The sequence below is a fragment of the Malaclemys terrapin genome, chromosome 24 (assembly GCF_027887155.1).
Source record: "Malaclemys terrapin pileata isolate rMalTer1 chromosome 24, rMalTer1.hap1, whole genome shotgun sequence".
NCBI classification, from domain to species: domain Eukaryota; kingdom Metazoa; phylum Chordata; order Testudines; family Emydidae; genus Malaclemys; species Malaclemys terrapin.
The window spans coordinates 8,980,633-9,004,134 of record NC_071528.1 but is presented as its reverse complement, the minus strand read 5'-3'; the positions used below and the strand labels follow the sequence as shown (position 1 = coordinate 9,004,134).

Here is a 23,502-nt window from a genome sequence, read left to right as displayed (position 1 = left end):
CCTTAGTCGGCTCGCACGGGGCGGCCTGTCTGTACTCTCGCCGGTAGAATCTCTCTCGCCGATTTGCAGGCTCCTCGAGAGCTGTTGCCTCAGCAGCATGGCCTTCCTTCCTTCCTTCTCGGCAACTGCCTTTGTCCCTCAGCGCCCCCAGTGCCGCTTTATCCCCTGGTGTGAGGGGAGGGCTTTAATTTCTTTCTAAACTCTCCAAGCCACTCTGCTGTTGGAAATACGTTTTCTTACCGTTCTGGGCGGAGAATTGCTCACCCTGTGATGATGCTAACCATTGAGACTAGAGCTGCCTCCCGTCCAGCAGTTACTAGCTATAACCTGTGGGGCTTGGGCTTGCTTTAGGGCTGCCGGGCACCGTTCCCAGCCGCAAAGGATGCTCTGGAACGCTAGGGCGTCCTCTCCATGATCCTTGCCCTTTCCCAGGGTTTCATTTGCAACTCACTCGATCCTGGCCACAGAAGAGACTGGCTGAGCAGTCCTGAGCCAGTGCTGGGTTGTAGAATTGGAGAGTTGAATCGTTTTCCCCCTAATGAGGGCAGGGTTTGGCCTTCTCCTGCCACGCTTCCTCCCTGCTGGCCTCCATATCAAAGACCCCGCTTTATTCGAGGCAGGAGAGCACTGGGAGTCTAGGATCTTGAACCCAAGCGGGTGTCTTCCCAAGATACGCTGGGTGTGCTGCAGCTCTGATGGCCGCAGGGGCTGCCATGAACATACCTGCCCATGTCAACTCCCCGTGCCTGGTCTCCTTTTCTGCACCTCCTGGCCTGGATGTTCCTCCGGAGCCATCTTGGCTGGGGTTGTTCCTGCTGCTTCTTGGAGCCTTTTCCACCTGTCAATTGCTCGTTGTCCCCTGAAGCAGCTGGATACCTCCCGACTTCAGTCTCTGCCTGTCACTTGGCTTCTGTTTTCCCTCCGCTTGGTGCCTCTCAGCCCTGAGCCCGCGTAGGAGTTCGTGCTGCCTCTTTTCTGACAACCTCTTTCTTCTTTGTACAATAGGAATCCCAGTGTCATGGAAGCTAGAGGTGAGAAAGATCAACTAGCAGGCCCATGGAGTTGGCTAACGCAATGCGGGTCCTTCCTTGCTGTCTCTTCTGCCTCTTCCCTGATCCTTTTCTCACACGTGTTACAGGCTGCCTGGCATCGTGCCCAGTACTCAGGAGTGGATTTGCTGGCCACAGCAGGGCCATAAGGGTCTCTCCTGACTCCGGCTCCTTATACTGCGTGTTCCTCACCGCTGCTTGTCACCCACCAGATCTTCAATTTCTCTCCTGCCCTAGTGGCCTGATTCAGTGTTTGGCCCTCTAGGGCCGAATTCCCTTGCACGTTTCTTCCCCCGCCCTCTCCTTATGTTCGTCACGTGCAGAAGCCGCTTGTCAGTGCTTGTCCCTTTTCTCCCCTACCCCCGCCCCACCTTTGGGCGTTGACTGGCCTCTGTGCACTTCCCATCTCCCTGCATGTTGCCAGCATGCGCCAAATAAAGGCCTGCGGTCTATGGTGCTTGATTTGTTGTTTCCCTGTAGTTATTCCCTCCACGCCTTCCAACCAGGGACCTGAGAGTGCTTTGCAGACACCAACTGAATCTCAGTTGACCCGTGTATGTTTCTAGAGGCGAACTGAATCGCACAGTCAAGTCACTAACCTATGGGAACAGAACCCAGGAGTCCTGCCTTCCATCCCCATCTCGACCCACTAGCCAATCCTCTTGCCTGCGAGCTAAACCACATTTCTACCTCCACCACCCATGTGTGGTTATGGCTGTTCTGTGGCCTGTTACCCAGCCAGTTTAACTTTTGTGTTTCATCATCAGTAAAACGTTCGCTGCCCCCTTGCTGCATTGTACCGACAGCTGCTTTGATAGTTTAAGGCAACTGTTTGAGTCTCTAGTGTACCTTGAATTTCAGTTTCCCTAATTTTGACCCTTACAGCCATGTGCTGTCTTCAACCCCAGGTCCAATCAGTTTCCTTTCTTGGCTTCCCTCCCATCTGTTCTAGCCTGGGGTTTGCTCTATACAATCACGCAGTGCAAGAAAGAGTCTATGTGCAGACTGGCAGTCGTGGGGGAAGAAACAGTCTATCAAGCTGGAAAACAATAATCCGGCTGCAAACGTGGCATGTGCAGCTTGTTTGGTCTCTTCTAGTCTGTGGACTCTAGCGTCAGGAGGAGAAGAATGCAAAGAATGCCCTGGATTTTCCTGGCTTTCCTGCTAACTCTTCGTCATTGATCCCTCCAGGGAGGAAGCAGTGAGGAATTCGTTGCTTTACGGCTCATGCCTCCACGTTGAAAAGCCAAGCAGGCTAGTGGCTGTGTTGCTTGAGAATCCCTTTTCAGCTGGTCTCTCTAACCCCCTGCTTTCTTCCATGTCTGTCTCGTCCTCTAAGCAATCTATGACCAAAGACTTTGAATCTCACGGGGGCCCAATCCTTGCCCTTGCCAGATACACTCCAGGCCTGTCGATTTCACTAGGAATAAAGGATTGCTTGGCACTTCCCAGGATCAGGTCCCACGTCTGCAGGGAGCGTAACTTCTACTCGGCGCTCATGGCAGGCTACGTTCCCCCGGCGGTTGGGGTTCAGGGCTGGGATGCTGCCAGGCTGTATCCTGGGTGCGGTCGGATGTGACAGCAGTTACACCTAGAAATCTCTCGAACGTTCTCTTCACCCAGCTTAAGGATTTGGGCTCCAGACTGTAAAATGAAAGAGCAGGAAAATGCCTAGTGGAGAATATTGTTGTTGTCTCTTCCTCCACAGAGGCAATGTTTGATGCACTTATCCCATTCCGATTGTATTCCCCTTTTCTCCTGTGCCATAGCTCCAAAGGCCATGGATTCGAAAGGCAGCCCCGTGCCTGCGAAAGGTGCAGCATTGAGGGCTGTCAGGTAACTCTTGAACTCTGAGCTGTAGTGCCACCTCAGAGATGAAATAGACCCGTGCGTTTGTGCCAATCAGAGTCAAAAGCACCATTGCATGTGCCGTAACCCAGCACCCAACTTCCGTAATGAAGTGGACGCTGGCCAGAGGGCGCTTTCAGGCGAACTTGTTCCAGTGGCACAGAAATGTCTGTGTAAAATGAGGGAGGGGCCTGGACTGGTTCATCTCTGGATACATAGTGGATCAGGGAAACCAGATACTCAGCCAAGAGATGTTGGTTGCCAAGCCTGTATCAGATCTGCAGAAAACACGTGTTTTCCCGGCCTGTGATGTGTGATCTCCAAGTGTCCTTTCTGTACTCATGTGCTGTGTGTTCCGAGGGGTTGGAGGAGGGAACCTTGTAGCCACTCCTGTATGTTCCTGGTTTTTGAATACCTTTACCCCTGGTGTTGGAGAAAGCAGATGCCGGTGCGGGATTAAATAGATGAGGGGAGGCAGGTGTGAACGACCAGGTGAGATGTGAGGTTTGTCCACAGGCTGGTCTCGAGCTGCTTGGATGAGTTGGGAGCCCTGGGTGTGCCTGAGTGTATTGCACTGTGGCAATCCTTGGCGGTCCTTGAGCAAGGACCAGCATCTCTTCCCGTCCAGGGAAAGTCCTTAGTCAGTCCCTGCTGTCAGCAGGTGTCAACCCAACTCAGGGCCTTGAGGAGGGAGAAGAGCATGGGCTGGATCTTGGAGAATCCCGATGCTTGTCATGAACATGATAGTGGGGCGGATAGAAACTCCTGTGTGAGAGCCACTAGTCACTGGGACCCCTGGCCCCTTCCCAGAGCAAGTCTCCACTCTGCCTAGGGGTCCCCAAAGGAAAGGCTGAGAGAGGTCTCTGGGGAACAGCAGCTCTGCCATTGCTTGGGGCAGGGAGTTGATTGGTTTGTATCAGAACCTAGGGTTGAAAGGCAGATGGTGCCTGTAGCGCCTTGCCTGAACCGAGTGTTGGAAGGAGAGCTGTTGTACAGCACAGCAGCAACAACGTGCAGCCAATCAGTGTTCAACTTTGCCTGAAGGCAGTTGGGGGTTGGCCAATCACTGACTCTCAGTGTAGACAGGGGCTGAGCCCTCTGGGTTCACCCACATGGCTGTCTGGGCTCCTGGGTCGTGTTGCTCTGTGCCATGCCCTGCTGCCTGTGTAGCAGGGAGATGTATTAACCTTGGGCTAGGTCCACTTTTAGTAGGAAGGAGTGACCCCATGTACTCTTGTGCTCTGGGACACTCACAATCCAGTACCAATAGGTTATACCAGCCTGTCTTTATTTTAAAGGAATAAAGATTTCTGTATCAACAGGCTGTGGTGTTGGTTTGTGTTCTGCCATGGGTGGGAGGAACCTGGCTTTAGGGAAGGGGAAGGTAGCGTCACCTGGGAGAACTTATATTGGTGAACTCTCTATGCCTCTCGCCTCCAAGGTGCTGGTTCGAATCTGGCCAGAGGAGAGCGTCGGCTAAGCTGCTTAACGGTAGCTCGGCATTAGGGTGCCCTGCAGAGAGTCCAATTCTTTGCATCCATGTGGTTGCAAACCCACCCCCCTTCCCATGCTCCATGGGGCCAGGCCCTGCTCTGTGGCTAAACACAGGCCTTTCTTCTCCATGGGCGGGCGGCTGGTTATCTTTCATGCGCTAAATTCATACCATTTGAAACACCCCAGCTGGATTCCCTGTGGCAGGAGCTCTCTGCACTTCAATGCAATTCCCTAGGCAGGCTCTGTACTTTGCTGGTTGAGTTAAAGGGGTCGGTGTCCTTCTCCCTGATCCCTGGCACTGATCTAACAGGAAAACAAACCTACTGCTTGGCCAGTGTAATGCCCTAAGCACGTGTGATCCTGTCTCTCTAGGAGCGTCCCCGTGTAGGATAACAACCTACTCATGTGCCCATGCAGAGAAAACTGCCCTGGGTGCTGGAGCTCCTGGTTTCTCTCCCCGGGCAGCAGTCCCTGCCGCCATTTCTTTTGCCAGCCCCGAAGCAGGGAGTGGGCAGCCTGCAGGACCCACAGCAGCTGAAAACGTTTATCTGCTGCATGAGCGATGCTCACGTGGGAGTGCTAAGAGGGGAAACACCCCTTCATACCTACCTGTGTGTGAGATCGAGTTTCCCCCCCCCACCCTGCCCCTAGATCATCACCATTTATACACTCTGCCTTTGCTTGCCTCATGTCCTTTATTGAATGGAGGCAGCCAGGGTGCTGTCAAAGCCCTACCTGGCAGAGCAGTTTGAAACAGGGAGTGGGGGAGTCGCTTACTCCACGCTCCTCTATCCTTGGCATGCAGGTGGGTCCTGAGAGCAGCGGGGTCTGTCGAGGTGTTAGGTGCATATGAGATGGGGGGGCTGTGCCCTAGGCAGGGGGAGAGCTTTAGGCATATGAGATGAGGGGGAGGGGAGTGGTTTGAGCATTGGCCTGCTAAACCCAGGGTTGTGAGTTCAATCCTTGAGGGGGCCATTTAGGGATCTGGGCCAAAAAAAATTGGATGGTTTCATTGGGGATTGGTCCTGCTTTGAGCGGGAGCTGGGACTAGATACCTCCTGAGGTCCCTTCCATCCCTGAGATTCTACGATTCTGTTCCCAAGTAGCTCCGCGGTCTGTCTGGTGATGAGCTGCTTAAATCCCCTAAGCACTGGCCGTGGCGTGTGTAACAGAGGCTGGCTGCCACTAGAGGTCACTGCTCTCCCTTTCTTAAAGACCAGGCCCCAGGCTTTGCCTCCTGGGTGCTGCTCTGGGTTTCTCTTACCCTGGTCCCTGCCTGCCCTGGTGCTGGGGGGAGACCTGAGGCTGCCTGGCTTGGCCTCAGCTGCTGCAACGGGAGAGGACTGCGTCCTGGGGTCCTTCCCTGAGGGCTGCAGGAGTGTGGGTGGGTGGGATGAGGCGGGTGATATCCTGCCTTGAAGGAGGTGGGAGCCAGGTGTGCCTCATTACCCTTGCCCTGCCCTTTGGGGGAGGTATAGCTCAGTGGTTTGAGCATTGGCCTGCTAAACCCAGGGTTGTGAGTTCAATCCTTGAGGGGGCCACTTAGGGATCTGGGGCAAAATCAGTACTTGGGCCTGCTAGTGAAAGCAGGGGGTTGGACTTGATGACCTTTCAAGGTCCCTTCCAGTTCTAGGAGATGGGATATTTCCCTTAATTAATAAAAATTAAATTAAAAGCTTCTCGTTTCCCTATCGCAGCACCTCTTCCTGCTTCCCCTCAGCTCTTTCTAACTGGCCAGCCCCTCCAGCTGAGGGACAGGCGGGTTCCCTCCCTGGTTCGGATGTGAAGGCTGGTGCTGGTGCCCAGTGTCCCAGACTCAAGCCCCTCCTTTTGTTTGCCCGCTGCCGGAATCCCACGAAATGTTTCCAAGCAGACCGCATTTTCCAGCGGAAAAATAGTTCCCCCAAACTTTTCCACCTGCCCGACTGACCCTCTGAATCTAGCAACCAAGGCCCTGGCTGTTTGTTGCGGGCTGGGTTTCCCTGGTGTTTTTCCCCATCCCGGTCTCCTGCAGCAATTACAGGGCCCCGGAAAGGATGCAAATGTCAAAGGGACAAATCATCTGTGGCCGCAACTGGCTCAGCTCCGTGGAAGGGGGTGGGGGAAAGATCTGGGGGGCCCACACCTCCTGCATGCCACAGAGCTGCGCCGTGAGAGGGCTCCGTGCAGGCCACTGAGTGCAAAGGGAGGTGGGTACGGGCCTGGACGTGCCCGTGATGGGGCGCTGTACGTGCTGCAGCTGGTACAAGAACTCCGAGACTTCTCAACAGCCTGCAGGGGGAGGAGTCCATTGCTCCCAGCCTGGCACTGAGACTTGGGGTAGGCTCTGCCCCGTGGGATGCTTTAAAAAAGGCACACGGTGATTTTAGGCTGCTCCGTCTCTGAGGGCTCCCAGGCTTGGTCCAAATCCTGTTGCCTCCACGTCTGTTTCTTGCAACGATCCATGACCAAGCGGGCCAGGAAACTGCGTGTTGGTTCCTTCATTTCAAAGGAAAACAAATACGGAATTGTGGATGTTTTGTGTCTAAAATCTTAGGGGTAGGTGTCCAAACCCCCAGGGATTCCCCTAGAGAGGCACCAGGGCTTGTGCCCGCTGGTCCATTGCCAAAATAACGTTGGGGGCCAGGGCTCTTGTTTTCCTTTCCAGGACAGGGCAAGTGCACAGCGTCTCCAGTTGTGGAACGCTGCCAGATGCATCTCATGGGCGAACTCGTGCGCTGTATCACACCTGTGGGGTGGCCAGCAAAGGCTGAATGTGGGACCGCCGGTTTTTAAAGCGTATCCTCTAGTACTGCCGGAGCTAAAAGAGCCACCTCTGTTATCAGCCTCAGTATGTGACCCAGCCGCCATCGGAGGGGATCTGAGCACCACACTGAGGGGGGAGGTGGGTTACAGGTGCTGATTTACGCTGCCTCTGCCTTGAGACTTTGGCCCCACATCCGCAAAGGAGTTTGGTTTGGGGAACCCTGTTAGATGCAATTTTCTGATTCTGCTGTGTAGGACAGTGGTGTGAATCAGGCGTAACTCCAGGGAAGGGACACTGGGGTCAAACCAGCAGAAGCAACTGGAGAATCAGGTTGGGTGAGTCTAATCCAGAATTAACCTGTGACGGTTAGAACGTCCAGCTAGTGAATTCCAGCTGCATGCTTCATGCCGCAGGCCCCCGTGCTGTTCGCTGGGGCCAGGATTTAGCTCCGCACGAGGCTCGAAGGTTGTTTTCATTCTCAAGTCTCTTCCCTTTTATCCTGCAGGCCGGCAGGGGCTGGAATCTAATAGCAGGTGTTTCGTTGCTACGGGGCAGGTTCACCAAGGGTCCCAGTAGCTGAGCGGTTCAGCAAGTGCTACTCTCTCTGAACTGCCTGCCTGCCAGGTGACCTTTGGAAATAGCCGAAGCAAGACCAGCTGAAAGACTTTGACTTTGGCCCTTTCAGAACTCAGCCCCGAGGTGGCAGCGCAGAAATCGGCAAGGATTTCAGCATCTCATAATTATCCTCTGCAATTTTCCTTGTGCGCTACCATTTTTTTAATTCATGTTTTATTTGTTTTTTGACTGGGACATGCAATGCCCAGCCCGGCTCGAACTAAACTGGTTGGAGGTACTTATAACTACCAAGGCATCTGCACCAACACCCTGATCTATCTATGATCCTTACACAGCCCTTCTAGTGTGAGAGCTGCTGAGATACTAATCTTTAGTGTATTTATCCCCATCGCCCCCCTGTGGGGTAGGGCAGTGCCCCATTGTACAGAGGGGAACTGGGGCACAGAGACTCCAAGACTTTCTTGTGACGGCCAAGACTATAACAGGGTTCAAAAAAGAACTAGATAAGTTCCTGGAGGACAGGTCCATCAATGGCTATTGGCAGGGATGGTGTCCCTAGCCTCTGTTTGCTAGAAGCTGGGAATGGGCGACAGGGGACGGATCACTTGGTGATTACCTGTTCTGTTCATTCCCTCTGAAGCACCTGGCATTGGCCACTGCTGGAAGACAGGATACTGGGCTGGATGAACCTTTGGTCTGAACCATGGCGGCCGTTCTTATGGTCTTGTGTCTACACTGCAATCAAGGCAAGTGATTGCAGCATGTAGCCCAAAGCTAGTTTGAGTAACAGCAGCAGTGAGGACACAGGCGAGGCTGCTGGCGTATGGAACCAGGGTCCTGAACAGACAGGGCTAACCTGGGCGGCTGCAGCATCACTGCAGTTGTTACTCCAGCTCGCTTTGATCTAGCTAGATCGGGGGTGTTCACACATGCTGTGCTCACATCTAATTGTAGAGGAGCCGTACCCCAGAAGTCTTTGGCAGAGCAGGGAAATTAACCCAGGTCTCCCAAATTCAAAGTTAGCATACTAACCCCGGTGTGTGTGTGTGTGTGAGAGAGAGAGAGAGAGAGCGACTTAGAACCCAGTGGATTTCATGAGCAAACACATCTCGATCCTCCTGTGGGTTGACTGGATTTTATAAATTGCCCAGTTGTTTTCTCTTTGTGCACGGGTCTCCCCCTCTCACTAAATGTTTGCCCTTGGATGGATGCTAGTTTCATCTCCCCAGTGTTTAAAATAAAAGATAAATCCCTGTTTCCATGGAGAGGGAAAACACAGAAACATTACTATTCGTTCTTGGTTTTAAAACCACAGGGCATGATTTGCATTCAGAGCCACATGGGTCGAGTCCCATGGGGGCTGCCCTGGTGCTGGGCTCTGTCCCGGTAGGTCCAATTGCCAGAATGGGAACTTATTTTTCTTTTACAAAACCTAAATTTGGGATTTAAATTGGATAATTCTAAAGACTCCCCCACTTAAAGCGTTCCTGAAGATTGCAGACGTTTGCAGCTGCCCCTCCAAAATGATGATTTATGTCCCTGTAGCACTTGGAGGGCCCAGCTGAGATTGGGGCTCCTTATGCGAGGCGCTGTATAGACCTTCCCCACCCCAACGAGCTTCCAATCGAAATACCCGCAGGGTGGGAGTGGAAACAGAGGAACAGCGGGGGCAAGTGACCAGCCTATGGTCACAGACCAGGTTGGTGGCAGAGCCAGGAAGAGAATCCCGGGACGCTGATTCTCAGTACAATGCCTGGTACGCTTCTAGGCCACGCTGCTTAAAGATGTCAGGAGTGAGATCTGGTGCTCGTGCAAGGAGCCGTCCCATGCCGGCTCTGTTGTGGGATCCCGAGGTACCTGGGTCGGGGGGCTGAGGGAGGCTGAGTCATTGTGGCCCACGGCGGGTTGGGGAAGGTGATCCTCCCCTCTCGGGTGCTGACCTTTCAGCCCTTGTGCCGTGTTGCCCAGGTCCTGACAATCCCAGCTGGGGAAGCTGTGCCTTCTGCGGGGGGGAAAGGAGCGTCTGACTCCTCTCCATCTGCATAAATCAGCTCTTTGTCCAGGCCAGGCAGACCGAGCCATTCCCTGTCTTTGCCTTGCCTGGAAACCTCAAAGGACGTTGCCCTTCCCTCAAGCCAGGTCCAGCACATGCAAGAAACCCACTCACCCACCAGCTGAACAAATCAAATCCTGCCCCTTTGGCTGCCTTGTCTGTCTGCTCCCCCCTGACTGCCCCTGGAGCCTGCCTTCGCTTTCACCCCACACGCTGCTCCGCTCGATAGCTGGGGTAGGGCTCAGAGGCCCAACCTGATCATCAACCAGCAGGCAGTGAGTGCCCGGCTTAGATCTCCCGAGTGAATTCTGGCCCAGGTTGGCCACCCCTGGGCTAGTTGATCCTATTTAGTAACACAGCAGTGGGCAGAGTCCCGTTTAACATGGGTTTTATACCGTGCTGGCATGTCCCAATCTGGTTCAGTTTGGGTTGCCACCTTTCTAATTGCTGGTAACTGGAGCCCCGAAGCCCCGCCCCTGCTCCGCCTCTTCCCCTGAGGCCCCGCCCCTGCTCCACCTGTACCCCTGAGGCCCCACTTCTGCTCCGCCTCTTCACTTGAGGCCCCACCCCTATCGCTTGCTCCTCTCCGCCCCTCCCTCCGTCACTCGCTGGGTCATCTCAAGGAGCCTGCCTGCAGATAGGAGGCAGCCCTGGCTGAGCGGGGACTGGCGCGGGTTAATGACCCGACACCTCCCCCCGCCCCGCGGTAACTGGACTTTTGGTTCAGTTGCCATTTAGGGTTGCCAGGTCCCTGACAACCAGGCACTCGGCAACCCTAAATGGCACCCGAACACAGAAGCCAAAACCTGGAGTGTCCGGCTAAAAACCGGCCGGGCGGTAACCCTAGGTTCAATCCCCGGAACGCCGGGCCCCCAACAAAAGGACGGGCCTGGAGCCGCTGTGCTCTCGGCACGCAGGTGGGAGCACCGGGAGTCGGTGCTGTTTGTCCCTGTCAGCCACATGGCTCAGCGTGACAGGAGGGCAACGAGACAGTGATTCGATACTGGTCCAGGAGCTGGTAGGGTCAGAACAATAAACCCTGACGGTGCCTGGATCCCCAGTCACTTGTGTCTGTCAGCACGCGGGCAGCTGCACCGCCTCTGTTTCTTTCTCTCCTCCTGCTACTTTGTTCCTTCTCTAGACAGGGCTGGCGTCTGATGTGAGCATGACTGGGGCGATAAAAGGCGACATGCCCCAAATTACTCACCCGGCGAGGGGTTTGCATAGCAGAGATTCTCCTGAACGCTGGCCAGGACGAGGGCATGACTTACTGCCTGGGCTGGGCCAGAGCGGTGCAGTTCAGAGTAGGATCCAGTCGCGTGGGGGGGTCCTGAACCCGCATTCTTGTTCGGGCCCGTAGCTAGTTAAAATATACAAACCTGGCCCCCCTCTTGGTAACCCCATTGCCCTTGTGGGAGGCAGAATCCCATCGGCCGTTTCACTAGCTGGGATCAAATTACCAAAATTGCCATGCTTCAGGGCACGGAGTTGTCAGGAGCTGTGGGTCAGGCAGACACTTCCTCCCGGCAGTAACAGCAATCATTGCGACTAGAAATCAGCAGTTCTCAGCCCGCGGCCGGCACGCTGCCTGCAACCCAATTAGCACACAGCTGTGGTGGCCCAGCTCCGCTGTGTGCTAAAGGCTGCGGGCTCCCGGCTCCCTGCCACGCAGCAGGGCAGTTGGCTGCCACCCGGTGGGTCTCAGGGTCCGGGCAGCCAGCCGCTGCCCAGCCTCACACGGCGGGGTCCCGGTGGGGTTGGGGTCCTGGCTGCCCCAAGGCCTCATGAAGTGAGGTCTGGGGTTGGGGTCCTGGCTGCCCCTTGGCCCCCCACGGCAGGGTCTGTGGTTCTGGCTGTCCCCCATGGCGGGCTCCGGGAAGCTTAAGAAACCTGCAACCTGCTGGATGTTCCTGAGTGGGGCGCAGGAGGGCGGTTACTCCCCCATAACCCATTCTAGACGGGAGGCTCAGGTCAGTCTGCCATTCACGAACCACTGCCCCATGCTGCACCACCAAAATAGTCTTGTATGGGGGAGAGGACACCCTATCAGATCAATTCACGGGCAGCAGCACCTGGGCTGAAATTCTGAGCCCCCTTCGAATAGACGGTGGGCCCAGCCACCTACTAATAATGCCTCGCTCTGATATAGCACTTTTCACCCCTAAATCTCTCAGTGCTTTGCAAAGGAGGCCGGTATCATTTTTTGCAGGAGGGGAAACTGAGGCACAGAGCAGGGAAAGTGACTTGTCCGAGGTCACCCGACAGGCAAATAGCAGGGCTCGGATTAGAGCCTTGGTCTCCTAAATTCCAGTCTAGTGCATTACCCACTAGGCCACCCTGCCTCCTTGAACCCCAGAAGAAGCCAAACTTTCGGTGCCCTTGCAAAGCAGAATCTGGCAGGGGAAGGGCTGGATTTGATGGACCCTGCCCCTTGCTGGGGAGGGGCGGTGGCTGTTCTGGCGGCTTTGTCACCCGGTGCTTGGCTCTCAGCCGGTGGCGTCGGTGATCGGAGCTGGTGGAAAGAACCCCGTGAGTGAGTCGGGCTGAGCCCAGGTGAGTCAGGCCCCGTTCCCAGCTGAGTGTGCTGACGGAGGGGAAGGCCGGCTGCCAATCCCCCTCCCAAGGCAGTCCCAGCTTGACTGCCAGACACCGGATCTCTTGCTTACGCGGACAGGGGGTGTCGGTTTCATCCTGACACACCGAGCACGCAGGCCTGGGGATAATTATAGCCTCCCAGGCCAGCCCCCCCCAGCTCCAGCTGCGTCTCTGAGAACCAGCCCGCACCCAGTGCTGTGGCAAGTACTGCAGCCTTATGCATAGCTGGGCTGCCAGGAGCACCCAGGGGTGACCCCTCTGTCCTGAAGCGTGAGATTTAAAAGCCCTGGCTCTAGGGCTGCATTTTAATTGTTGGTAGTTCTTTGTATTACAGCAGCAGCTGGCGGCCTGTCACAGGGTTCCCTCAGCCTGCGAACAGCCCTCACGCCCGGCTGCAGCACGTTCAACACCCGGTGCGTGATTTACAGCATGCCACACACATGCTTGTTCCCCACGGGTGGGAGAGCGTCGCCCGCCGACGTAGCGCTGTCCACACCGGCGCGTCTGGCGGTGTAACTCACGTGAGTCAGGGGGGTGTTTTTTTCACACTCCCGAGCGACATACATTTTACCGGCAGAAGTGCTAGGGTTGACGTAGCCTGACTGTCCTCAGCTGAAGAGCGGAGTCACCTTGTTAATGGGTTAATCGCCTGGTGCTTCATCAATTGTCTTGTCAATTTAGCACATGTGGGGACGCTGACTATTCCCGCTCTGTCACAAGGCCCCAGCCCAGATCAGGGCCTCGCTGTGCCGGGCACTGCACAAACCCACGTGGGAGGCAGTCCCTGCCCCACAGAGCTGACAATGTAATTAGACAAGGAAGGGTTCTTCGCCTCAACCCCTCATCGGTAAAAGAGAGTGAGAGAAGTCACGTGACTTGCCCAAGGTCTCGCAGGGAGACTGTGGCAGAGGCAGAAATTGACGCTAGGTCGCCCACAGCCCTGTCCAGCGCTTTAACCATAAGCCCCTCCTTCCTCTTTTCTCAGTGGAGCCATGTGTGTTTGACACTTGGGTGGAATTTGGCTTATTCCCTCTCAGCTCACTACGTGTTTCTTTGAAGGCCTCGGGTGGCTAACCTGGGTTAACTTCCAGATGGTGGCAGCAGTGGGCTGGTGGCTAGCTGACGCAACTGGCCTCAGGTCCCGATTCTGCCCACTGACTTTTACACTCCATAGCATGGCCGTTTCTGCTGTTGACCCAGTCCTAGTAACTGGGGAATTCAAAACTGAATCACTTTCATGCCCAGATTACAAGATGAAGAGGAGACATGAGCTGCCACTTAAAATTCTTCATCTTACAAAAGGCAATTGACTCTAGAGTGTGAAACAGTCCATTGTGCCGGAGTGCTGAGAGCCAGCACCTGACCCAGGGTTTGGGTCACTTACTAGTTCCCCCAAAGAAGCCCTGATTGAGGGGAGGAAGACTTAATTATCTAATCAGACTGGGAGCTGATGAGCTAAGGGGTTAATTATCCCATCAGCTGAGCCGGTAGTTCAAAAGCACAGGCCCTAGGTACAAAGTGGGGCTAGCAGAGCCCAGGGGAAGATGGGTTTCTGGCTGGTGAGAAGCCTGCTGCTGCTGCTTCTTGGAGACAGGGCTGAGGATTGAAGGACGCTGTAGGTAGATCTACTGCATGGGGATTGTGGTGGTAACATCAATAATCTCACAGAGGTGTTGATAATTAAGAGGCATCTGACTTTGGAGAACTCCAGGGTGGGAGAGAAACTAGCTTTGTGAAAGCCACAATATTTTAGGGTAAGTGCAAATTTGGTTCAAGCATAGGGTGACCAGATGTCCCGATTTTATAGGGACAGTCCCAATTTTTGGGTCTTTTTTTTATATAGGCTCCTATTACCCCCCACCCCCGTCCCGATTTTTCACACTTGCTGTCTGGTCACCCTATTCAAGCATAAAATAATATGTCGAGGTTTGACTGACACACAGCTCATTTCCTTCCGATCGGCATGTTTTAAAAAACGTGAACTTAAAAGTGGTATCACCAGCAATAAAACAAAGGTTTAACATCGGCTCAAAAATACAGGCAGACCAGATGGTGGTTTTCTGACTGTTTCGTGTTTCGTTATAAAAATGCATCTTAAACCGTTACATATTTAAACCAGTGGAATACAAAAAACTGTCTGTGGCTGAGTTGTAAATTACTTCTCCATTTTTTTTTCAATTATATACATAAGAGCTTTTCCAAAGGACAGTATGTGACTGGTTTACACAGAATTCTGTAGGGTTTATCCATCTTCTAATCTCTAAAGTACTATTTACATCAAATCTGGATCGTTAGCTCTCCTTAGACCCTGAAAAGCAAGAAAATAATCCCCGAGGATGGAAGGCGTGTGCTGTTTCAGTGGGGTCAACCAATACACAGAGAAGCAGAGGTATATTTCCCTATGAACAATTGAAAAGCATGTTCTGAATCTCTTCGAAGACCTGATGGCACAGGTCATCTCTGGACTTCAATCCATCCAGATAAACTGAAAAGGGGGGAAAAAAATCACTGATTAGTTGCAGTCAGAATGGCATTTGTGAAGGTCAAATTTCAAAAGGCACTTGAACCATGTCATGCAGGTGGCCAGCACAAAATAACCCCTGGCCCCCAAACACCTGCATTTTCAACCAAAACAAATCTCATTCCACGGAGTCTCTCAGGTGGGTTTAGACTTCCGGGAATAACCTGTTCCTAGGGCTGCATGGTTATAAATAACACTTTGCCTTTGAATGGTGTTAGCTACCCCTGAGCAATTTCATTGAAGTTAATGAGGCTGCAACCAGGCCAGTGTTCTTGGCTTCATCACAAGCAAAAAGCGGGCAGTAGAATGACAGGGAATAACCTCCTGGAATGAAGTCTTGCCTGCCTTAAATCAGCAGGACCGTTTGCAGAGAGAGTAACTTACCAGCATCAACCTCATGGGTCTCCATTTCCTTCCTGTATTTTAAATACATGGGCCACACGTGTCCATCGAAAAGACCAGGTGGGTCAGGTATAGGATAATGGCGTGTACTGTGGGTGGTAAAAGGGAAAGGAATCTGTTAGATTACCATGTTTCATTGTGTCTGGCACCATAGGCGCCGACTCTGTGGGTGCAGCGGGGCTGGAGCACCCATGGGGAAAAATTACCGGGTGCGCCGCACCCACCGGAAGCCAAGCTCCCCCCACCCCTGCCTTGCCTCCTACCCCCCTCCCTCCCAGCTCTTCCCATCTGCCGCCTAACAGCTGTTTGGCAGCACTTAAGACTTTATGGGAGGGAGGGGGAGGAGCATGGACGCGGTGCACTCAGGGGAGGAGGTGGAGAAGAGGTGGGGCGGGGACTTGGGGGAAGGGGGCTGAATGGGGACATAGAGGGGGCGGGGACTTTGGATATTTCAGGAAGTAAAGCTGTCTTTGGAAATGCCCCATTAGCTGGCCTCGTCCTCTGACTGGCTTGAAAGTTTGGAATTGGAACTTCAGTTGGAAAGTGATGTCAATACATCTAGTATTGAATCACAACAGTCACGTGACTAATACGCGGTCTTGCCTACGTGCGCAGAACCTAGAGCAAAGCCAAATATTATTAAACGTAGCTCAAGCGACTAGCTTACCTCCTCCTCCTCTTGCATTCGTCATAGGGAACTGTCAGATAGTAGCGTTTGTTGAACAAGTCAGTCAGTGGTCTGGGGAAGCAGGGGAAAAAAGGCAACACTAGATCACTACTAGATCACTTATCTCCTCAGACCGAGAGACAAATGCTAGTGGCCACGCTGCGACAAATAGAAGCTTTCTACATTTCCTCTATGGCTTGGCGTGCCATTGCTTCAAATTCTGCAGCAATGTTTCAGTCAGCCTGAAATTTCCAAATACTCGTGCGTACTACACAGAAGTAAGGTGTCTAAAGGGGCCCGAACAGCCAGATTTGGCACAAGAAAGCTAGTCAGCCCGTGTTCCTAGGGGGAAAAACAATGCAGGCTGTTAATTCTTTCACATTTGACTTGAATTATGTTCCTACTAGGCTGAAAAAACACTCACTGGAGAGGTCAGATCAGACCAGAGGATCACTGCAAGACCAATCAGATTTGTACAGCAGGGTTGAGCAAAGTTTGACTGACAGAATTCTGATACCTCCCATGAAGGCTCCCAGAATGCAGCATTCCATCTGGGCCTACAGATAGGCTGTTCACTTCAAGATGGAGCCTTTCATAATGGGACCCAAAGTCTCATTTGGGCAACACTGCTCCACTTCATTCAGGCACTGTACAGGCCTTGGGGGCCCTAGGCAAGTTACCGATGTAGTCTTCAAAGAGGCTCTCCTAATATGTAGTCTGTGGAGACAATCCATTTACATTTGACGTTCAGCTTCAGAAAGCAGATTGCCGCTACCTGTGAAGCTTGATAGACTCAGCGTTTAAACGTCGAGCAGGTGTCATCGTACATGCTGTCCCCGCAAAACTAACCACCGAGGGTAAGGCCAGAAGGGACCGTTGTGATCATCTCGTCTGATCTCCTGACTAACACAGGCCAGAGAACTTCCCCGAAATAATTCCTTGCGCAGATCTTTTAGAAGGACTTCCAAACTTGATTTAAAAATTGCCAGTGAGGGAGAACCCACAATAACCTTCAGTTAATTACTCTCACTGTTAAACATTTATGCCTTATTTCCAGTCTGAATTTGTCTAACTTCCAGCCATTGGACCATGTTATGCCTTCTCTGCTAGACTGAAGAGCCCATTATTCAATATTTGTTCCCCATGAGGGTACTGTTAGATGGAAATCAAGTCGCCTCTTATCCAGTAAATAAACCAGTTGTTGAGAGCTAAGATTCTGATGCAAGGCAACTGTAACGCTTCTTGGAAGTCTCATAGTTGTCGACTGTATTTCACTAAAGTTACATTAAGGTTATATGTGTGGACATATAAGTCATGGAGACTTCCATGTCCCTCCGTCTCCAGCCTAGTCCACTACTCCCCTCCTCCAAAACTAATTTTTCACCGCAAGAAGAGTGCAGAAAAATGTTGTTTTTCTCAAATGTGAAATTAATTGCTGAGCTCAGTCTAGTTCCTAATTGAGATTTACCTCACAGGAGGCTATTAGACGGCTTTCCCTTCACCCTGTCCCTGGGTTCTTGTCACGCAGACAGAAAGCAGAAGACCAGAAGTCCAAAGTGCAGGCAATGCGATGTTTATTGGGGTTAGTTTCCAGCAAGCATGTGACACTGCTGAGCCTTGTTTCCTAGTGTCCCCTCTCCCCCTCCTCAGCAGGTAATGCACGCCCACAGTCCCACCCCTTACAATTTAGGGTCATGTTCTGTTTTGGGCTTGGGGTCTTCATCCCACCTCTTATACCCCTTGGGAGGGGTAAGGAGTGAGGTTGTGCTACAGTCAGGGACAGGCATTTCTTTGGTCTTTTATACCTCACCCCCATCCCTCTTTGCCCCGCCTGACTGGTTGCTTGACCTTGCCTTGAGATAGGGGTTGAGGCAATCTTAAAGTGTGCTCTCCAGTAACACGTTAACTGCTCTTAGCTGTTCCCATTGTACTTATAAACCTATCTGGAAGCACCATACACAGTGTCTTTTGTCCTTTGTTAGGACATATTAGTAGAAGATATAAGAGGATCAAAAAGTCAAACCCAAAATTCTATCCCAGGCTAACAAACAAACCTATGTACTAACAGAGGCCAAGGACTGAACGGGCTTGGAGAATAAAGTATCTTCTTGATCCCATCCGTGATCATTGCCGGTCTAGGCTGAGACACGCTGGCAGGAGAACATAGGAGGGAAGTTTTAATGACTACTGCAGGATCAGTGGGTAAGGAGCTCTGGTCTAAGCAGAAGTCTGGGTGCCTGTCACTCCCAAATTCAAATTCTGGCTCTTGATTAAAAATTTGCCATGAACAAGTCAATCTCTATGGGCTGGTCTACACTGGGGGCGGGTGTCGATGTAAGATACACAAACTTCAGCTACGCAAATAGCGTAGCTGAAGTCGAAGTATCCTATTCGACTTACCCCGCTGTGAGGACGGTGGCAAATCGACCGCTGTGGCTCCCCCATCAAGGCCGCTTACTCCTCCTGACGAGGTGGAGTATGCGCATCGATTCGGGGATCGATTTATCGCGTCTAGATGAGACACGATAAATCGATCCCCGAGAGATCGATTTCTACCCGCCGATCCGGGCGGGTAGTGAAGACGTGCCCTATGTGTCTGTTTCCCCATCAGTAACGTGGGGGAAATTCTTCCCTACGGCACCTCACAGCAGCACTGCAAGGATCAGTTAGTTAATGGCAAGGAGGCTTCGGTGCCCAGAGCTATAAATCTAGCCTTTTCATTGCCACACATTTGTCTGTAAATAAAAAGACATTTTACTTGTAATTGTAAAGCAGGAAGCCTTCAATGACGAGGATGTGGATCTCCGCTGGGACGGGTTCTTTAGAGTTAGGCCTAACGTTCACCCCATGGGCGCGGGCAAACTTCCTTGGCTCCTCAATCCACGCCTGCACCGTGCTCAGCATTGCATCCATATCCAGCGATTCCAGCGCTAGGTAGAAGAAAGGAAGGCGGGGAAGTCAAAAGCCACAAACCACAGAGGCATGAAAGTGTGTAAATATAAACTTGTCATATAGAATTTTGGAAATTTACCATTAAATCTTAATATTAGAGTGAAAAAGAAATACTTAGGAAAAATATACATTACTGCTTCCTAAGCGATCACCGCTCTTACCATCCCATTGTTTAAAGCCGTCTTCCCCGACTTCTATCTGATCTTGTGGCTGAAATATAGTGAGCAATAAAACAGGGCTGCAAAGGCAGGGTGATCAGTTAGCTAAGACAAGATCACAACCTGGGCACTGTTGCACTACACAACGGAGCAAGTGTTCATTTAACAAACCGGCTGCCGCCTCCTTCTGGGGGGGAAATTTGACGGGGCCTTTTGACAGGCCCCGCAGCCTGAGAGCTTCAGAAAGTTCGTTTGCTCTCTTGTCCCCGGGGGCTGCTTCTGACAAAGGATTCTAAGTTTAACATAGTCTAATAATGCCAGATCTGATTAGATTTAGGACCATGGTTTTTACACAAAGAAACAGAATCTTCGGATATAAAAAACACAGGTAGTATTAAGTGACAATTGCTAGATCACATGTTCAGCATAGTAGGAATTAGTGTAACGAACACGTCCAATAAAAGCTGTACGTCAGCATAGTAAATCTTCATCTTAGCTGTGCTTTCAAGAGCCATTTATAAATTAAACATGCCAGAGTGAAATTATATATTTTACAGAAAAAAATTAGCGAGAACTCCACCCCCTTTACCCTAAACTCCTATTAGCATTAATCTAGCTGCATTTTGTGGGTTAGGGTGAAGAAATGCTCCCAATTTAGCAATATATACAATCTATTTAGTTCTATTCAGTAGGGTGTGTATGCTTATGAAGGGCGGACAAACAACTTATAGGTTTGTCAGCACAGGAAAATCTACGAGGCTGGGGATATCGTGTTATTAAAATAGGATTGCTCCAACCGTATCATCATAACATGGCTTGGTCTTGCCTAGATCAGTGGGATCAAACTATGGTATAACCCGGGGGTAGGCAACCTATGGCATGGGTGCCAAAGGCGGCACACGAGCTGATTTTCAGTGGCACTCAGACTGCCCAGGTCCTGGCCACTGGTCTGGAGGGCTCTGCATTTTAATCTAATTTTAAATAAAGCTTCTTAAACATTTTAAAAACCTTATTTACTTTACATACAACAATAGTTTAGTTCTATATTATAGACTTATAGAAAGAGACCTTCTAAAAACGTTAAAATGTCTGACTGGCACGCGAAACCTTAAATTAGAGTGAATAAATGAAGACTCGGCACATCACTTCTGAAAGGTTGCCGATCCCTGGTTTAACCATTATGAAAATTGTTAGTGTGAAACACAATTCAGGAACATGTTCTAATGTGGCTTGGTCTTTGACATCATCTGGGCTTGATCCAACACACCCACTACCTCCAGTGGGATCTTTTCCCACTGACTTCCATTGGCTTTGGCTCAGGGTCCTACAGAGGTAAAACAGAGCTAATGGTGTTAGACAGTCCCCTGACATAATACTCTTCCTGGCCCAGCTCCTGAAAGGTATTTTGACTCCTAACGTCCATTGAAATCAGTGACAGTTAGGAGCCTGAATACTTTTGAGGATGTGCCTAAAGGACGATAGATTGATTTGGCTTTGTTTTAAATTATAAATGCCGACTTGCTTGCAGCTTTGTCATAAAAGATCATTTGAAAGCACCGGAAAGAGAATGCTAGCAAGAAAGGGTCAAGGTAGGGACAAACTAGGAAAATAATTTGAAATAAAAGCAAAAAAAAAAATTCCACTGCCTATGTTCCAACCTCGTTGGCCTGACACGCTGGGTTCCACATACTGTGTTGAAACGAACACACTAGCATTTAGTAAAAGGCAATTGTATTTCAGTCTGTCCAAAACCATTCAAAAGTGAAATATGTTCTTCCGAAACAACTTAACCTCACAAACGCACACCCAACGTCCCTACGGTACATACTTGACATTGTACTAAATAGAGAAATACATTCAATATATAACTATTTCTAAATCCATTAAATCGGCAGAGTAGTTATACTTACCTTGTAAAAATCATCCTGATGGACAACGCAACAGTTTGGAAGTGCTTTGATAAGCCGGTTGGTCAAAGTGGTTTTGCCACCGTTGGTCACGCTAAATAGAAAATTTGAAGCAGCATTGGGGAAGATGCATTAGTTTAATGGGCAACGACTGCCGACTAACAGCACTTCTTCAGAGGGTATTTCCATTACAACCAGGTCTATTTGCCTCTGCATTATATGAATTAAAAAGAATCTTTAATCAAGCATTCTGATTTGTGGCACGTGTTGATGGCCAGCAGGCTCCACACTGTTTGCCCCTGATGGAAGGAAGGGATGTTTCTTACATTAATTCCATCACTTTCGCGTCAATATGTCTTGCCCCCGCAGGATCTGGCAAAAGAGGCTAGGGACAGCAACCCTGCCCGTCCTAATAGCCATTGATGGACCTGTCCTCCATGAATTTATCTAGTTCTGTTATAGACTTGGCCTTCACAACATCTCCAGGGTCCTCCTCTCAAGAACCAGAGCCAAAGGGGGGGACCCCTCCAGTCAGAGGGAAAGTCCCCCTGTCCTTCAGATTGTTCCCCTCAGTCTCAAATGGGGGGTGTTCTATGAAACCTCTAGTTAAATTGCTCCCCTTTTGGGGGCTCAGGATCTCTGCCACGTGTGTTTCAATGAGAGCCCTGACATCTCTCTGAGACCCATGTGGCTTCAGCCCTGAAGGGGCAAAGTTGCTCACTTAAAATATCGGCCTGTCTTTAAATCCTGGGACTATGAACAACGAACATGAGCAGACGTCTCCCAGGGATTCACTCGATGGGGACTGGCCCAGGCAGGCACCCTTTTGATGAACAAGCCATTTTAAAAATAGATTCTAAATGTCTTCTTCTTAGCAGGGTAACGGGGCTAAAGCAATGCCATCTGTGGGATTTAGGATACATCAGTTGATACAGCCAAGATCCTTGAGACTTTAAAAAAAATCTGCCACAAGAGGGAAACGCTTTAAACAGCTGCCTTAAAAATAACCCCAACGCAGGGAGTCTACCTTTGCTGTCCTGTGAATGAGTCTTGGGGCAGATCTGGATTCAAACTCCCACGTTCCCCCCACAACTGCATCCCCAAGCGGAGGGATTTTCCTCCCCAGAGGAGGGCGGGAGTCATCAGGGCTGAATGTGCCAACTTCAAACATTTCATTCCAAAGCTTTCACCCTCGCATGCTTTTTCATACCCTATACATCAGATCCTCCACTGGTGTCCGTTGAATGGCCCGTGACAACCGGCACCCGCAGAGGATCTGTCCCCTGCAGTCACCCAATTCTGGAGGTTCATGCAGATCTACTTCCCAGTCTCACGCATTTGGAGGGGAAGTTAAAAAAGACCCTTCTTTTTGGATCCATTTTAGGAAGCTTTTCCATCAACTTCCCCTGTGTTTTGCAATGGAACACTTAAAACCTCACTCTGCCTTGAAAGGCTCTTTCGTTTTCTTAGCTGTTTAAACCTACTTAGAAATCACAGATAAAGATAAAGCTTTTCCGGCTTCAGCTCCCTCCCTTTATTACTATATAAATCCCAACCTGCGGAACTCTCCGCATGCAATATAACAAGCATGATCTGGTGTTAGGAGACATTAGTGCTAGATTTTTGCCTTATTTAAATCCCCGCCTTGTTACCACATGAAAGTATATATCATCTTCACGCCCCAGGGCGTGCTGCGCGCAACAAAAATAAAAGTCAGGAAGTAAATGCAGTGACTTACCCCCCTATACCTATGATGTATTTCATCTTCCTGGAGTTGCGTCCTCAGCAGCAATGGGGAGGGAAGAAACTTGGATTCACGAGCAGAAAGGATGCCTGATCCTTTCTCTCTCTAAACAAGTGCTTGTCTCCAGCCTCTCACTCTCAGCTCTGCTTGCAAGTTGCTTGACTATTTCATTGAGGAAAAAAGACGTGGGCGCCTTTAATTTATACCCTGCTTCTGCAATGACCTCCCCCCTCCCTCCGCCTTTCCGTGCCCCACGGGATGATGGAAAAGCACTATGACTATCATGAGATGCAATACTTTAGAAGCTGGTCTTAGCCAGTCCTGATCTCAGTAGCTGGGTCATGCGCACAGTTGCGGCACCTGTTTTCCACTCCTCCCAGACCCCTTACTATCCCTTGCTAGCTGGGTTATAAATACCTTCTTGGCAAACCTTTCCTTTGCCTAAATTAGTAATGGGCAAGCTGAGACTGTCACCCCTTTTTACATTTCCACGGGGACTTCTGGGGTAGGGGAGGGAGATTGGTAATGGCACAGTGAAAAGCGTTGTCTTTTCCTTGAAGTGACACACACAACTTCTTTGCCTTCCCTTCCCTTTCTCCTGTGTTTCTAAGTGTCTCACAGCGAAAGCATGCGAACTCAGGATTCCACCTATGATTTTTAGAGGAACATTTCAAAGAAGAATGCAGGGGGAGGCGGTGAAATTATGCTGGGCTACCACCCCTTGAGGCTTTTTTGGGACGGGCACGTTGGCTTAACTGCCCACTATTTGGGCTTATTTCTGCTACATAGA

General features: G+C 51.0%; 1 protein-coding gene across 1 annotated transcript; it reads right to left on the bottom strand.

Annotated features, from left to right (window-relative positions):
* Positions 1 to 14,414: 14,414 nt before the first annotated feature.
* NMRK2 (nicotinamide riboside kinase 2) lies at positions 14,415 to 22,899 on the bottom strand. The gene is made up of 7 exons (XM_054013981.1): positions 22,707 to 22,899; positions 20,972 to 21,062; positions 19,065 to 19,113; positions 18,710 to 18,881; positions 15,952 to 16,023; positions 15,267 to 15,373; positions 14,415 to 14,846 (listed from the first exon to the last, which is right to left on the bottom strand). Exons 1-7 carry the CDS (start codon positions 22,730 to 22,732, stop codon positions 14,761 to 14,763), a joined length of 603 nt encoding a protein of 200 aa, XP_053869956.1. The 5' UTR covers positions 22,733 to 22,899; the 3' UTR covers positions 14,415 to 14,760.
* Between the last annotated feature and the right edge of the window lie 603 nt (positions 22,900 to 23,502).